The sequence below is a fragment of the Phyllostomus hastatus genome, unplaced genomic scaffold (assembly GCF_019186645.2).
Source record: "Phyllostomus hastatus isolate PE091 unplaced genomic scaffold, TTU_PhHast_1.1 phas_scaffold_78, whole genome shotgun sequence".
Taxonomy (NCBI): Eukaryota; Metazoa; Chordata; class Mammalia; order Chiroptera; family Phyllostomidae; genus Phyllostomus; species Phyllostomus hastatus.
In genome coordinates this window covers 16,661,479-16,678,668 of record NW_025334041.1, presented here as the reverse complement: position 1 = coordinate 16,678,668, position 17,190 = coordinate 16,661,479, and the positions used below count along the sequence as shown (strand labels likewise).

The 17,190-nt window shown below is 34.1% G+C and overlaps 1 protein-coding gene across 1 annotated transcript in view; it reads left to right on the top strand.

The window, feature by feature from the left end:
• The first annotated feature begins 4,742 nt into the window (after positions 1-4,742).
• Positions 4,743-17,190, top strand: part of ABCB5 (ATP binding cassette subfamily B member 5) — an 87,310-nt gene continuing 74,862 nt past the window's right edge. The window contains exons 1-4 of the mRNA XM_045828292.1: positions 4,743-4,795; positions 7,267-7,324; positions 9,712-9,862; positions 14,190-14,244. Of these exons, the coding sequence (XP_045684248.1) occupies positions 4,743-4,795; positions 7,267-7,324; positions 9,712-9,862; positions 14,190-14,244 (317 nt within the window). The remainder of the gene's footprint in view (positions 4,796-7,266; positions 7,325-9,711; positions 9,863-14,189; positions 14,245-17,190) is intronic.

Below are 17,190 nucleotides of genomic sequence, written 5' to 3'. Positions count from 1 at the left end.
TAAGCCAATAGCCCTTGTAAACAAAATATTCCTAATTTTGTATTTCTTTGTATCCTCTATAGTATTTTCTATGATAACCTCTACATAGTTATCAAATACTAAGGGCTGGCTGACTGACAGATTTAACTTAGGCCAAGTAAGATGTCCACAGTTCTGTTCTCATATTACCCACTTGTTGTTGGATATTACTACCTGATTCTGTCACCAGTATCTCACATTTGACATGTTTCAAACCAAATTTATTTTCTTTCCAAAACATTGGATGATATAGAGGAACAAAGAGGTAGCTGTCATGACCAGCCTGTAACTTTCCATATAATAATGACTTCCTCATTGTCCCATGTTCTTTCATCTTCTGTCCCTTCGTGTCATGAACTTTTTCTCTCCACCATATAAATCATACTTCCTCTTTCTGGGATACTCTCTTTGATCTTTATAAGTCAACCTCCTTCTTACAGTTCAGCTTTCATCTTCAAAATTACCTCCTAAAAGAGGTTTACCCTGACTAGATAGTATAACAATCACATTACTCTTCATCACATTGCCCTGTTTTAGTCCTATGTCTAAAACTTAACCACTGACTGCCATGACTCAGTTGGTTGAGCATTGTCCTGCAAAGCAAAAGATCACTGATTCAATTCCCAGTCAGGGCACATAGTGAGGTTGCAGGCCAATCTGTGTGAGAGAGACAACTGATCAACCAGTCAATGTTTCTCTCCCTCTCTTTCTCCCTCTCTTCCCTCTCTCTAAAAATAAATAAAATCTTAAAAAAAAAACCTTACCACTATCTCATTTTTCTAATTTATGTATGTTTTTGTTAAAACTGTGACTGTCCCAAAAATAGGGTGTAAGCTCCATGACAGCATAGACTTCTAAGCTATTTAATGCCAGAAAAAAATCATCATTTATATTGGCTGGTGTGGCTCAGTTGGCTGGAGTGTCATCTCATAACCAAGTTTACACATTCAATTCCCAGTCAGGGCACATACCTAGGTTGCAGGTCTAAAAATATGGGAGGCAACTAATAGATGTTTCTCTCTCACACTGATGTCTCTCTCTCTCTCTCTCTCTCTCTCTCTCTCTCTCTCTCTCTCTCTCAAAGCAATGCCATTGGGTGATGATTTAAAAAAAATTATCATTTAAGCTTGTTAAAAATGTAGATTTCCCAGAGTATTGCCTTAGCTTCTTACTCACTGAATGAGAGAAAAGAGGTGTTAAGGCCTAGAAATCTGTTTGTTTTATTTTTAACATGCCCTCCAGGAGACTTTAATGTCAAGAGGTTCTTTGATCATACTTTAAAACCATGATATGGACAGTAGATAAGAATAACATTGTTAGTATTGCACTTTATTTTGAACTTCATTTTTATATTCTTAAATTTAGCAGAAAGAAAAATAAAACTTTTTCTAAGGAATTAATGCCTTCTATTTGCCAATACTTAGTGCTAGGTGTTATAGAGTTGTGTTTCTCATATTTAATAGTCATACAAACCACCTGGAGAATCTTATTAAAATGCATATTATATTCAGTAGTTCTAGGGAGGGATCCAAAATTCTACATTTCTATAATAAATTGTAAAAAGCATGATCCAGTACATCCACTATGGAAAATGATATATGTTCCTCCAAATATTAAAAATAGAATTACCATATTATCCAGCAATTCCGCCTATGAGTATGTATATGAAGGAAAAGAAATCACTGTTTCAAAGAGGTATTTTCACCTCCGTGTTCATTATAGCATTATTTACAATAGCCAAGACCTGGAAACACTCTGTTTGTGGATAGATAAATGAACAAAGAAAATGTGGTATACAGTCATACACTGCCAAACAACAGGGATACATTCTGAGAAATGCATCCTTAGGTGATTTTGTCATTGTATGAGCATTATAGAGTGTACTTACACAGATCTAGATGGATTAGCCTAAACTATGTTGTACACACCTAGACTGTATGGTATAACCTATTGTTCTTAGGCCACAGCCTATCCTGTATGTTACTGTACAAAAGTATACAAGATCAAATAAAGCACAAGAGAAAATGATTCAATCAAGAGAAGTGGTAAACATGAGATGTATGAGGCTGCTACTAGTATAACACGGCATACAGTTTTACAACAAACTTTATTTTTATAATAAAAAAGAGTACACTCTAAAATAACAATAAAAGTATAGAATAGTAAATACATAAATCAGTAAAGTAACATAGTCATTTATCATTATCAAATATTATGTACAGTACATGATTGTATGTACTATACTTTTATAGGACTGGCAGCCCACAATTGGGTTGTTTATACCAGCATCACCATAAACACAAGTGACACATTTCCCTATGAAGATAAGATACCTACAATGTCACTAGGCAATAGAAAAATTTTAACTCTGTTATAATCTTATGGGACTACCATTGTTTATGTGGTCCACCATTGATCAAAATGTCATTTTGATCAATGATATATGGTACATTACTGTATATATACAGTGGAGTATTATTCAGCCATTTAAAAAAAAAAAGGAAATCTTGCCATTTGTGAAAATATGGATGGCCCTGGCCAGATGGCTCAGTTGGAGCATCATCCCATACACCAAAAGGTTGTGGGATCGATTCCTGATCAGGCCACATACCCAGATTACAGGTTTGAGCCTCAGGGCATGTACAGGAAGCAATCAATAAATGCTTCTCTCCCTCTCTCCTTCTCTCTCCCTCTCTCCTCTCTCCCTCTCTCTCTCCCTCTCCCCCACCTCACACACACCCCACTTCCTCTCCCTCTAAAAAAAAATGAACCTTGAGGTCATTAGGCCAAGTGAAATGAGTCAGACAAAAAGAAAAGAAGTATTGCATAATCTCACTTATGTGTGGAATCTAAAAAAATTGCTTTTCTACACATTAACAATTACCAGAAAATAATTAAGAAAACAAATTTATTTATATTAACATCAAAAATAATGAAATAAATAAAATATGTGTATTTTGCCACAATTCAAAAAATTATTTCTGCATTTCCAGTAAGGTACCAGATGCTGCTGGTCTTGGGACCACACAGATTAGCAAGGCTGTAGTATGGAGGAAAAAAAGACATATGAGTTCCTCTGGAGAGTGAACCATATCTTTTTATAAACTAATGGCTGACATATTGTATAAGTTCAACACTTTTTCAATGAACTCACAAAGGACTAGATAAAGAAATATAGTAGGGTAACTTAGAATTATAATATAAGGCAGAATTAGTCAAAGAACGTAATATAGATATGAGCAAAGCACAAAAGGAGGTGATTATTTTTAGGTAGCAACAATGAGGTAATTTGAATGAATGCCCTGCATGAAGTATTACTCAATGATTGTTTATTACACCAATGTGACACTGACATATTAAAGAGATTTATTTTAATTATTATAATTACTAATTCAGCTAACTAAAAGTATAATGGGACTAAATAGAAAACTGCATATATAAACACTACAGATCTTTAAAAAGAGTATTTATTTGGCTCATTAAATTGTCTTTGCTTACATTGTTTTTTGGTATGCAGCATGACATGAAGAACACAATGTGCTTTACCTGGAAATTAACCACTGTTGTAATCAGATATTACAGCAGGATCAGAAAATGAGCTTTCTAAAGCACAGTTATGAAGGTGCAGTTATTTGCTGAGAAGAGAAACCACACATGATTTTGATGTAAATGAATAGATCATACACTTAATAAGGTGAGCTTCAATTGTTTTGGTTTTTTATGAATATGAGTCTTATTCTATAATTGTTAACTACCATAAAATACAAATGATTGATACGGTATGTTTTATTACTTTTCTTACACATATGTCAAAATAATGAAATGGTGTAAAGTCAGTATAGCAATTGTAAAGATTTCCTACATGGAGTCATGACCATGATTTCTGAAAAAGGAAGAACATGCCTTTTTTCTCAGGTACTAAAAGCTGACCCATTAGGACTTCCTTCTTTGGGAAGAAGCTTACTATTTCAAACTGCATTTTTTTTCAGAAGTTCAGATAATGTTTAATGATTTAGTAATTCTACTCTAGATTTTAAATCCATATTCTGTATAATCATCTTAATATAGGTAAAATGTTATATGGCCTGACAAATGAGATTGAGTTTAAAAATCTCTATTATATTTGCATTGAAATGATAATTTATATAAATAATTAACCCTTGTAACCCTTAGACAAGCTAAGATTCTGAAGTGTCATCCAAAAAAAGAATACATTATGCTAGGTAGAATTTTAATAATGAGTTATTAATATATTCTATTTTTGATAAGCATTAGTTTATATTTGGTAGCTCTAACTTGCTTATATTTGGTGAACTAGAGGGCCCTGCTCTCTCAAACCACCCACAGAAACTACTGCATCAAGTTTTTGCAGAGAAAAACCATAAGATAAAGTTTTCATCAATTATAACAAATCAGTGGCAGAGTAGAAATAAAATTCAATGTCCTGAAAACTATGCATTGTCATAGAATCTAGCATAGAATTTTCATTGGCTTCAAATCCAAGTCCAGAATGAAACAAAGAAGTTATAAATTCAATGATAAAATTTGAATAGATACCTCAGTTGGGGAGGGGAGTGGAGAGGCAGTGTGAAACTCAGCAGCATGATTTTTCAGAGGCTGTTAGGGATATAAAGAATGCTTTATATCAACTAAGTGATAAAATTTCATTTAGTCATGATGTATTTGTTAATGTTTGGTTTCAGAAGAATTTAATGGTAACTATGATGGCAAATTCTGAAAGAACTGCAGAGATGCAAGAAAATTGCCAGAAAAATAGGTAAGCTTTACGTAAATTCGATAAAAAGTATTCTGCAATTTCAAAGATACCTTATTCTTTCCACAGCTGTAGCAAATAAAGTTTATATTTCTTTTCCAAAACTAGCAATACTATTTGCTTGTTGCTGGACTTCAACATAATCAGTGTTGCAGCTGATTTAATAGTAATTTTAGGAAGTGTTAATAGTATAAGATTTATTGATTTGGTACTTCATATATCACCTCTTCTGAACCTGTAGCTTACCAGACAGAGAATTCCATTTTAATTCTCTATGGATCCTCCATTCCACATGGCACATTTAATAAAAGAAAATATTAGATTCTGATGTTTTTACCAAATGGATGTCGTGTGTGTGTGTGTGTGTGTGTGTTATAAAAATTGTCTTCACCTGTAATCCATTAATTTAGAGATATAGAGTAAAAATGGTTTAAAATCTACTGTATTTCTACTTTCACCATAATAATCATGTTACATTTCAATGTATAAACTGCGAGACCCAAGGGAACCCCTCTGGACCGCTCGGTTCATTAATGTAGGGCTACCACAGCCAGAAAGGGAGTTCCCACCATACCTGCCCATGTTCTCTTCTTCACTTTCTTATTTTTATTATTATTGTACAGTCCTTTTATTGATTTTATTAGGGTGACATTGGTCAATAAAATTATATAGGTTTCAGGTGTGCAATTCTATAACATATCTTCAATTGTATTGTGTACTCAGCACCCAATGTTGCTTCCTTCTATCACTATTCATTCCCCCTACACCCTCTTCTACCTTCCCCCACTCCCTCTTCCTTCTAGTAATCACCATGCTATTATGCTGTTGTCTGTGTCTATGAGTAGTTGTTTTGGTTTGTTTGTTTTTTCTTAATCCCTTCACCTCCTTTATCTAGCCCCACATCCCTCCACCTCTCTGACCGGTGTCAGTCTGTTCTCTATCTATGAGTCTTCACTTTCAACTCTGGTAGAAAAAAAGACTTTTAAAAGACTACCCAAGGGACACCCAGCTAGCTCAGCTGCTAGAGCATGAGACTCTTAAAAGACTACCCAATCCCTTCTTCCAAGGCATTCCATGAAGGTCAATGGTAGACAGAAGTGTTTTCCTGAAATAAAATTTATTTAAAAAGAGTTAACTTGGTCTTAGGCTTTAAAACCTGTATTTGGGCTGGAGGAAGGACTTCACAATCTTAAAGCACTTTTTGTCATCCATGACTCATCTCAGAGCAGTTGGCCCAAAAACATAAGTAAATTATTAACTGCAGGTAGAATAGAATTAAGTGACTTCTCATTTGTCAATGCTGATTGAACAATATGCTGCAAAGCTGGAGAGAAAAGTTGGAAGTTTGCCCTTCTGTCATATCTTTTTTAGAAAACTTAATCTGATCCCCTTCAGTCTTCTGTTAATGTTTAAGAATTGGTGTGTATTCAGTTGAAAAATTTCCCTGAAATAAATAGATAAAATTTACACTTTTCATGTGGACCTACTTGTAATGTGAGCTACAAAATGAAATGTTCAATGGCAGACAAAATGCACAATATACTTATTTAATGTGTAATTAATAGAAATTTCATTTAACACTTAGAATTGCTCTTGAGCAATTTGTTACAAAGGGTTAAAAATTCTAATCCATCACTTCATACCCATTAGGATGGCTACTACTATAATTAATAATAATAATAAAATAAAATGAAAATAACAAGTACTGGTGAGGGTGTAAAGAAACCGTGTAAATGGTTGGTAGGATGGCCTTGTCTGGTGTGGCTCAGTGGATTGAGTGCCAGCCTGCAAACCAAAGGGTCGCCAGTTCGATTTCCAGTCAGAGCACATGCCTGGGTTGCGGGCCAGGTCCCTAGTAGGTGGGGTGTGAGAGGCAACCATACATGAATGTCTGTCTCGCTTTCTCCCTCCCTTCCCCTCTCTCTAAAAATAAATAAATAAAATCTTTTTTAAAAAGAGGTAAGATGGTAAATTCTATGTTCATGTGTACTTTACTACAATAAAAAAAAACTTTACTTCAGCCCTGGCTGGTGGAGCTCAGTGGACTGAGTGCTCGCCTGCAAACTAAAGGGTCACTGGTTTGATTCCCAGTCAGGGCACATGCCTGGGTTGTGGGCCAGGTCCCCATAGGGGGTGTGCACAAGTGGTAACCACAAATTGATGTTTCCCTCTCTTTCTCCCTCCCTTCCCCTTTGTCTATAAATAAATTAAAAAATCTTTTTTAAAAATTTCACTCCAGATATGCACCTTCAATTGTTACTCTAACTAATGTGGAAAGCTAGGGACAACTTACTTTTCCAGTGATTATACTAAAAAGCTTTGTAGTGTCTATCATTAAATTTGTTTTTAAAATTTCAGCATTGTTATAAATTTGCTACCAAGAGTGAAATTTGACACTTTAGCACAATTATAATTGGAAAATGTTACAAATTAATGCACAATGTAACCTTTAAATTTTAATATTTGTTTTCCAGAAAACTACAAGAACAACTGCCCAAAGTAAGAAACCCAGTTGTTGGACCTTTTGAAATAGTAAGTGAAATCAGTTAAAATGTATGCATATCAGAAAATTTTAGCAAATTGTCAGTAGTGCATAAAATGATTGTTTGATAGTTTACATCTATTTGGGAGGAAAGGACAATTAAAAATAATTTATTGAAATATTATTTCCAATAGGAAAAATATAATCAACCCAACAGCAGTTCTACAATAAGGGGTAATGAGCAGATCATAGATAGAGAGAAGCCTGACAGCTGTGGCTGACAGCTGTGGGGGTGAGGTAACCTGGGGGGTGATGGAGGGATTGAGCAAAAAAGGAAAAAGAAAAGAGAAAAATAAAATAAATGGAACACGTTTAATTTTTAAGAAGTAACTATCTATACAATTATTCCAATTTCGGGGGAAAAGGTCTGTGTATGTGTGTATGAGATACATAAACATCAGAGGTTGTGTCTGAGTGGTGTGCAATTATGAGTGACTTCTACTATTTTGTTTACACTTCAGTATTTTCTAATGAAAAGACCGTAATATGAGTTACTTTTATTATTTTTAAAGTGCTATAAATCCTTTTTAAATAAGAAATAATTATCTAAATATTTTGTAAAGACTATGCAACAGGGTGTGTATCAGCACAATTGTTTGGCAGTGTTCAAGAAACATTTTCAGAAATGTGTTCCCAAAACAGCCCCTATATCTACTCTAGCTGTAAATCAGCCTAGCTATAAATATCACTAGAAATACACATGAAACAGTATCTTTTTTTTCAGAAGTCAATTTTTTAAAAAATCGGAGATGTAGCAGAACATGAGAAACTTTATCAAGGAGATAACATACTACTCTGGAGGATAGTGCAAGGAAGAGCAGATAATCTCTTATCTCTAGTGCCAAGTACAGTGCTATGGCATTTAACTCATAAATATTTATTAGCTACTTTATGAATGAATGGAAAAACATTAAATGTTTTTCAGTCTCCACTTATAACACAGGAGGTCTGTCCAGAAGGTATCCAGCCATGTAATATGAAAAACAGAGATACTTATTAAAGAAGATACAAGATACAAGAAATATTGTATGCAAGACAATGATGCCTCAGTCCCCTTCAAAATACTCACCTTGGGACCTCACACAGTTTTCACAATCACCATCAGCTTCCCCATCCTATTTTCATGAAGTTCATCCATGGTCTGAAATCCCTTCCCTTTCGAAGGTGATTTTAGTTTTGGGAAAAGCCAGAAGTCTCAAACCAAATCTGGGCTGTGTGGGGGCTGTCACTTGGGTAATTTGGTGTTTTGCCAAAAAACTCTGCATAAGACATGATGCATGAATGGGCATGTTGTCGTGATGAAGCTGCCAATCACCAGTTGCCCAGAGCTTTGGCCTTCTGAATCACCTGAATTGTTTCTGCAGAGTAATGTTCAAGCTTAATGCAAAATCTGATGCAGATTCCTTGCTCTACTTGCTCAGTCATTTTGAATGTGAACGGACACACAGTACACATGCTCACTCAGTGGTGTCTACCACCCCCACTGACTAGTGCAGTGAAGTCGTCATTGTTCACGGATGAGCATTCCAATCCACTCTCCTTGGCTGCCAGGTTACATCGATATTACACAAACTGTTCCCATTATACTAACAATGGCTGGACTTCTTCCAGATAGACTTTATGTGTACTAAGTTTCAGTTGCTGTTATTCAAACCTAATTTCATTTCAATGCCATTATACAGTTTATCTTTTCCTCTCTCGGTAAGATAAATAACCCACATTTTCAAGTTCATATTTTGGTTTTAGATAGTGCTGTGGGGACCTGCTATAGAATAGAATGTGAAGCACTTCAGTATTTGACTTTCAGTTATTTCTTTCTTATTCTAAACAGCTTTGCAAATTATTGTAGACCCTAATTTACAGAACAGACATTGTCCTGCATGGAAAAAATGTGAGGAATTTAAAATTAGAATGAAAACTTTAATTAATTACATTTGGCAAACTAATTTTTACTGGATAGCTACTGTTCACTACACATTCATTGCTATGATGTTGATAAGCCTACGGAATTGAAAGTTTGAAGAGCAACTGTCCATCAATAAAGACATTATGATTGCAGTCTTTTGAAATATCTTACTTTAGTCCAGAATCAACCAAATGGGAGGAAGTTTCTGATTCATGCCAACAATCGATCTGACTCATGTCATAGGTCTACAATTTGTACTGATTATGCTACTTTCTTTTGTCAACAGTTTCTTTAAAATGTATTGTAAATCCCTAGGACTGGTGATTTTTTTAACACTATAAATACTTATTCATGACTTTATACATTTATTTAGTCTCTTAATTTATAAAATAAAATTTACTTGATGGCAAAAACTATAGGTTGGTTTTTGGTTTTAATCTGCTACCATGTTTTTTTTTTTCATTTTCCCAGTTTCGCTTTGCTGATGGACTGGACCTCACACTCATGGTCCTGGGATTACTGGCATCATTGATAAATGGAGCCTGTCTTCCTGTAATGTCAATGATTTTAGGAGAAATGAGTGATAACCTTCTTAGTGGGTGTCTAGTCAAAACCAACACAAGTAAGTAAAATATTTACTTCTTTATATTACCAGAGACTTAAAAGCATTAAATGCAATGAACAGTGAGCTCATAATATAAATTATTGTATTGTTAAACAGTATCTATATAGTATGTATTTAAGTCATTTATACTTTTATATTGCTAGGGACTAAAGAACCAAAATTTATATGCATCAGCATTTTTCAAAGAAACAGAACCAATAGGATGTGTGTGTGTGTGTGTGTGTGTGTGTGTGTGTGTGTGTGTGTGTAGAGAGAGAGAGAGAGAGATTTATTTTAAGAAATTGGTTCACTCAGCCCTGGCTGGTGTAGCTCAGTGGATTGAGCTCGGGCTGCGGACCAAAGCGTCGCAGGTTCGATTCCCAGTCAGGGCACATGCCTGGGTTGCAGGCCACGGCCCCCAGCAACCGCACATTGATGTCTCTCTCTCTCTCTCTCTCCCTCCCTTCCTTCTCTAAAAAATAAATAAATAAAATCTTAAAAAAAAAAAAAAAAGAAATTGGTTCACTCAATAATTGAAGCTGGCAAGTCCAAACACTGTATGGTGGGCCTGCTGGCTGGACACTCAGGGGAAAACCAGTGTTGAAATTCAAGTCCAATGGCTGTCTGCTCATGGTATATAAAAATCATCTGAGACCCAGTATTGCTCAGCTTATCTCTCTACATATTCAAATAATTTTCTGTCTAAAGTACAGCATAGGAAATATAGTCAATAATATTGCAATAACTATGTATGTTGTCAGATGGATACTAAATTTACTGGCATGATTACTTAGTTATATAATGTTCAGTCACCGGGTTATACACCTGAAACTAATTAATATTGTATGTCAACTGTAATTGAAAAATAAAACATTATTTTAAATGAAAAAAAAAGAAGTGATGATTATATCAGGATTTAATCAAAGGCTTGGGCCATTCCAGACCATTCATCTGTAATTCACCCTTTAAGAAGAAGAAATCAAGAATGGCTAAATCTTTCAGAGAGCTTTTAGAGTTTCATTAATAGTATATAGATATGCATGACATTATAGAACATAATATAGCAAAGAAAGCAAAAAGAACATGCAGAAAATTATAGTACTAAGACAAATAGCTTGAATAAAGATAGAAGGGGAATCTAGCAATCAGGTGTGGGAAAAAGTGTTTTTATGCTTCCCATAATTATAGATGTCCTTTGTGTATTGTTACCTTTCTAGCATCATATTTTAGGGTCATGTCCTTTAAGGTGACATTCTTTAGATGTAAATTCCATCAATTCTCCTAGGCACTAATATAGCGAATATTCACTTTTTAAAAAAAAATCTGGTGTATATTATAAATATTGATATTGATAATTCCCTGATATTATGTTTTTCCCCAAATTACACAATAGGAAGGAAGTATCCTTTGACTATTCATTATAACTAGGATAAATGTCTCATTAAAACCTGTCTTTTAGACACAAGCCTGACTTTATACATTATACCTCTCTTTGTGCTCTATTTGACTTTAAGTACAAATTTATTCCTTACAGTTTTCCACCTGAAGGCTAATCTTTCTACTGTCCCAATCTTGTTTGAGTGGAGTAAAATCATTGTGTCCACCTCCACATCCTTGCATGTGATGATCTCTTATCTACACAGTTACTGTTTGGTTGGCCAAAAAGTTTGTTTGGTTTTTTCCATACAATGGCTCTAGTAAGTGCTTAGTTGTCTTTAATTTCATTTGAAACAATTCTGTTAGACTGTATTTTGACAGCTATCATATCAGCATGCATTTAAAAAAAATGACAGTAACCAGAAGGGAGGTGGGAGGAGATAATGGGGAGAAAAAGGAGAAGGGTTTTCAGGAACAACTATAAAGGACAAATGGCCTTGGCTGGTGTAGCTCAGTGGATTGAGCACGGGCTGCGAACCAAAGTGTCGCAGGTTCAATTCCCAGTCAGGGTACATGCCTGGATTGCAGGCCATGACCCCCAGCGACCACATATTGATGTTTCTTTCTCTCTATCTCCCTCCCTTCCTTCTCTAAAAATAAATAAATAAAATTTTTATTAAAAAAAGGACAAATGGACAATACTAAAGGAAGTGGGATCAGGAGAAGAAGGTGGGGATGGCTGAGCTTGTGGGGAAATGGTGCAGGGAAAATGGAGACAACTGTACTTGAAAAACAATAATAAATAAATAAATAAATAAATATAAATATAAAATATTTTAAAAACTTATCAAAATTGGTGAATTTTTGTGTAGCCATTTTAACACTGAAGGTGGAAAAAATAAGCAACATTCTTGGGCATATTATGCTTCATTGTTTCAAGAAAGGTAAAAACACAACTGAAACACAAGAAAGATTTGTGCAGTGTATGGGGAACATGCTGTGCCTGACTGAATGTGTCAAAAGTGGTTTGGGAAGTTTTGTGGTGGACAATGCTCCATGGTTGGATAGACCAGTTGAAGTTGATAGTGATCAAATCGAGACATTAATTGAGAACAACCAACATTGCACCATGTAGGAGAGGGAGATAGCCGACTTAAAATATCCAAATCAATGAAGTTACTGGTGAATACAAAAAAATGTGTCTTTTATGGAAAAAAACAAATGGACTTTTTGGCCAACCCAATAATTTTTTAATAGTTTAATGATAGAAGCTAAATTAAGGATGTTATTCTGTTTGTTAAAACAAAAGGAACCACCAATTCACTGAGTAAGTATTTATGACTGCCAGCGATGCCTCTCTGTGTCCAAATGAGTGAGTGAAAGAGGAAGGAAAGAAAAACCTAGCAACCTAAGGCAGTGAGTGTCCTTGGGAGTATTCCTTCTGTTAGATCTACTCGATAATTGATTGTCTTACCAGCTTTAGATAGGGTAGGCCAAACATAATTGATTGATATTGATCTGAATTTTAATTTTTGTTTTTTATGTAAGACTTTTCCAGTTTGGGAGTTTTTTGGGGGGGAAGGGTTTTGTTTCATCATGGAGTATACAAATTTCTAATAATTGACTTTCTGGAGGATAATAGAGGAGAATTATTTGCTCTAAAAGATGAAAATATGAATATAGCTATTACTGATTGGGGTCCATTTTTAAGCCAATGTTGAGTTTTTGCACATGCTACCTCTATTAATATATTCTCTAAAATGAGATTATGCCATTTTTATGTGATTCTAGGTTCCACTTTTAGAAATAATGTTTATTATTTTTGTTAGCTCCGTTAATCTCATTAAAACCTTTCACTAGTCAATTCTGATACTTCTACTATGTTAATTGTGATAGTTGGAATATACTGCTTTAAAATATTTTCCTGCCATAATTTCATAAATGGATTAAGAGGGAAATGATTGTTTGCGTATAAATAATGATCATAAATATTATCATGTGTGAAGATGCTGGGGTTATGTAAGAGATGAAGAGTCATGATGTTGTCCTAGCTAGATGGCACAGTTGGTTGGAGAGTCGTCCCAGCCACCAAAAGGCTGTGGATTCGATCCCAGGGGTGTGTACAAGAGGCAACTGATGGACATTTCTCTCTCTCTCTCTCTCTCTCTCTCTCAATCCCTCTTTCCCCCTTCCTCTCTCAAATAAATGAAACATATCCTTGGGTGAGGATTTTAAAAATAGAGTTATGATGTTTGCAATTCATTTTAAATATTTATTATAGAAGTTTAAGAAAGAATATCATGATAGTGATTATTAACCACTGTTTTGTGCTGTTGGTGAAATCACAACCTTGGTATATTAATTAGCATTTGATATATGTTTTACCAGATGAAAACCAGATACATAAAACAGTTTATATAGAAAACTTGGAACTCAAGGAGTGTTTTAAATACTGTTCTATTATGTCACTATCCTTGTTACACTCAACATATTTCAATGAGCTTTATTTAAATTTTTCCCATGACTACTGCTTCTAGAATTTTCACATGTTTTTGCTTTTCTTGGATTTTCTAAATTATTCCCAGAGGTATATCAAACAGAATTCTAAATAAATAATCTTAGCAGGGAAGGACAGTTTTATTACTATTAAGAATACACAATTACCTAAAGAATACACAATTGTTGACTGAAATCAGAGATGTCCTAAAGAATTCTTTCCTGGTATGAGATTCATAGTTAATATTAACTTATAATTTTTCATGTTGCACAAGTACTTATTGAGACCATAGAAAATTATTTCAAATTTTAAGTTAAATAATAGAAAATAAGGTAATCATAAACCTGTGTGTAAGCATTATTAAGTTTATTTTCTTGAGAATGCACTGTATTTAGTTTGGAGAGGTATGTATGGAACAGTATGGCCAATTATAAATTAACTGCCTTTACAATTTAAAAATCTTTTTTACAGCAAATTATCGAAACTGTACTCAGTCTCAAGAGAAGCTGAATGAAGATATGATTGTGTAAGTCAAAATGAAATGTAAACATCATGCACATTACATGCTGCTTTATTTAATATTTATAAGGAAAATACTGAAAAGTGTGATCATTAATATTGCAAGTGATTAAAGCATACATGTCCTCTTCTTTCACTAAGTTATAAAATATAATTATTATACAATATTTTCTTCTATTTAAAAGGTATGTAGGTTCATATGCTTTAAGTAGTATTTGATGAAATTATCACCAAGACAAAAGTTGTTTTGGGGTTTGCATTCTTATACAAATTTTTACTCCTAGAACAGAAGCTACATATCCTGGAAACTAAAGGAGTTGTTTTTCCTTTTTTTCAAATTATTTTTCTTACAAACTTTATAGAAAAATGCCACTTCTATGGACTTTAAAAAAGAGAGAAGTGTGTAACAAACAGTAAAAATATTAATGAAATGATGAAATTTGATTGACTGATTTTGGAAACTAATTATTCAGACAATTATAGTTTTCATTAGACTAAAAATTGTAAAGTCTGAAATAAGTAATTTATAAGGATATTCTGTGTTAATAGTTTTATGTATTAAACAGTATGCTTTTGTCTGTGATGTGTATTGAGTTTATTAGTCAGAGAGATGTTACTTTACTGAGTATATTTACTGGATTTCTGTAGTGTCTCACTAAAACTGTGAATCTTTGCTATAGACCTAAGTGATGTCTCATGTTTTCACCCAAAAGTGAAGCCTACCTGTTGCACAGCCCTAGGAGACACCTATCACATCCCAGTGACATACTCTGGACCATAATTCTTGACCTGTACTGTCCAATGTGTTAGACACAGCCACATATGGCTATTTAAATTTGAGTTAAATAAAATTAAATATTCAGTTCCTCATTCTCAGTCACATTTCAGGTGTTCAATAGCCACATGCAGCTGGCTGCCATAGTGATGGGGAATCACTACCTACAGACAGGGAATATTTTCTTCATCACCAAAAGCTCTGCTATAAATGCTGTTCTGTACTGTGTGAATGGAATTCCCTCAAGTTGTGATTTGCTGCAGCTTCAACTTCCCTTAAAGGAAAATTCTTTTGTTTTTAGCAACTTTCACATAAAATTTCTTTATAATGTGTTTTCTAAAAATTCCTCATTAGGATCCAGGGTATTGTCTTCTACTGAATTCTATTCTTACAGTATGAAAGCAAGATTCAGATGTACGATTATGAAGCATGAGTTTCTTACAAAAAGTTTGGAGCTTTTAAAAATATGGGTATCCATGTAAAGAAGAAATAGAAGGGAGAATAAGCTGAAAAAGTGTGTCTCTACAGTTCTTAAAAGGTTACTAAACTTATTAAAAAACCATTTTTAACAGTTATAATGTAGTATTTGTTAGGCTACTATTTCTCAAACCAGTGTTCTTTTCTTGAAAATATTTGAGGTACATGATTTTAAAAGGTTCCATGGTCAAATTGGTTTGGAAAACACCGTATATGACAGTCTCCTCTTGGGTACATGCAGGACAGAGAAACAGAGTAAAGGCTTCCATTAATCCAAGTTTTCCAAACCTATTTGACTATGGAACCTAATTTTTTCTACTAACTTCTAGTAACATTCTGTGAAACTAATGTTTTGATGACCACATTATTGCTTTACATAACTTTTTTATTAGGATAAACTAATACCTCTACCATCCATAATCATCAGGAACTGAAGAATTTTATTCTACCTATTTCCAAAGACAATGACTCATAGCTTTATAAAAATGTAATGTTTTATTTTAATGTTAGGCCTATGCCTTTGTTTTATTTATCAGGCAGTTATTCTGAAAATAATTGAATCTCCTCTTGTTGAATTGGATTATAATGGCTAAATAGTCTTAAGATTATTGTTGGTGACTATGATGCTTCCTCTTTTGCTGTCAAGAGTTAATTAACTCTATATGAACTTTTAAGCAACTTGTGCCTTCCTTTTTTGCTACTTTGAATATATCTACTATAATCTACTTGAAAATGAAGGGGCAAATTAGAGGACCAAGAACCGTGTTAGACTTAGTTCAACTGCATCTAGTGGAAAACCCATCATAACCGTCACTTGACCATGATAGAAATTTATTTCTCTCACACATAAAAATAGGCAGTCTAAGGATAAAGTATGACTTAAATGTAATCAAGGACTCAAAAATCCTTCTGTCTTTTTACTAGTCATATGTCCACATCCATTTTAGCTGGGCATATTACCACTCCAAGTAAAACGGAGGTTCTCTTACTTCAGAAGAACATCAGACATTGGATGATAGATTAAATAGATAGTTATTTCTGCTGCATCAAGTTGTAGCCTGGAACATTTCTCAAATTATATACAGTGGAAATGACTGATGTTAATAGGTAATACATTTTAAAAGAACGGGGTTGTTATGCTTAATTGGTCTGTAACATCCCAGGTTGAACAAAATTAAACTCTTTGCTTTTAGATTTTCAAAAATATTTAATGTATATTATCAATTTTCAGGGGCAGTGATGCTAAGCACATAGTGTTTCCCAAACCTATCTGAGAATTCTTTATTCCCAAAAATATTGCCAGAGTGATTCAGCTCATAAGCTAAGAATTCAGATCACAAATTCAGGATTCAAATGGTAGGCTCTGCCACTTGCCAGCTACAGAAACTATCTGGTAATTTGTATAAGCTTCAGCTTCTTCACCTGTAAAATGTGATGTGAATACTTTCTGAAGATTCAGTGATGCTCAGATATGTAAAGTGCCTGGTGTAATATTTAACACACAATAAATGTGCAATAAATGGAGTACTTGAATCAACCTTAATTTGCATACAGTTTTGAATTTAGAAGGCTTAGACCCTGATGGTTGTTTTATTTCCTGATGCAAAATAAAGCCTGGGTTATGGGACTAGTAGTGTTTCTTCTTCTGGGTGCCAGGTAGTTTGGAACACTGATTAATAGAAAAATGAGAAATGAGAAAAA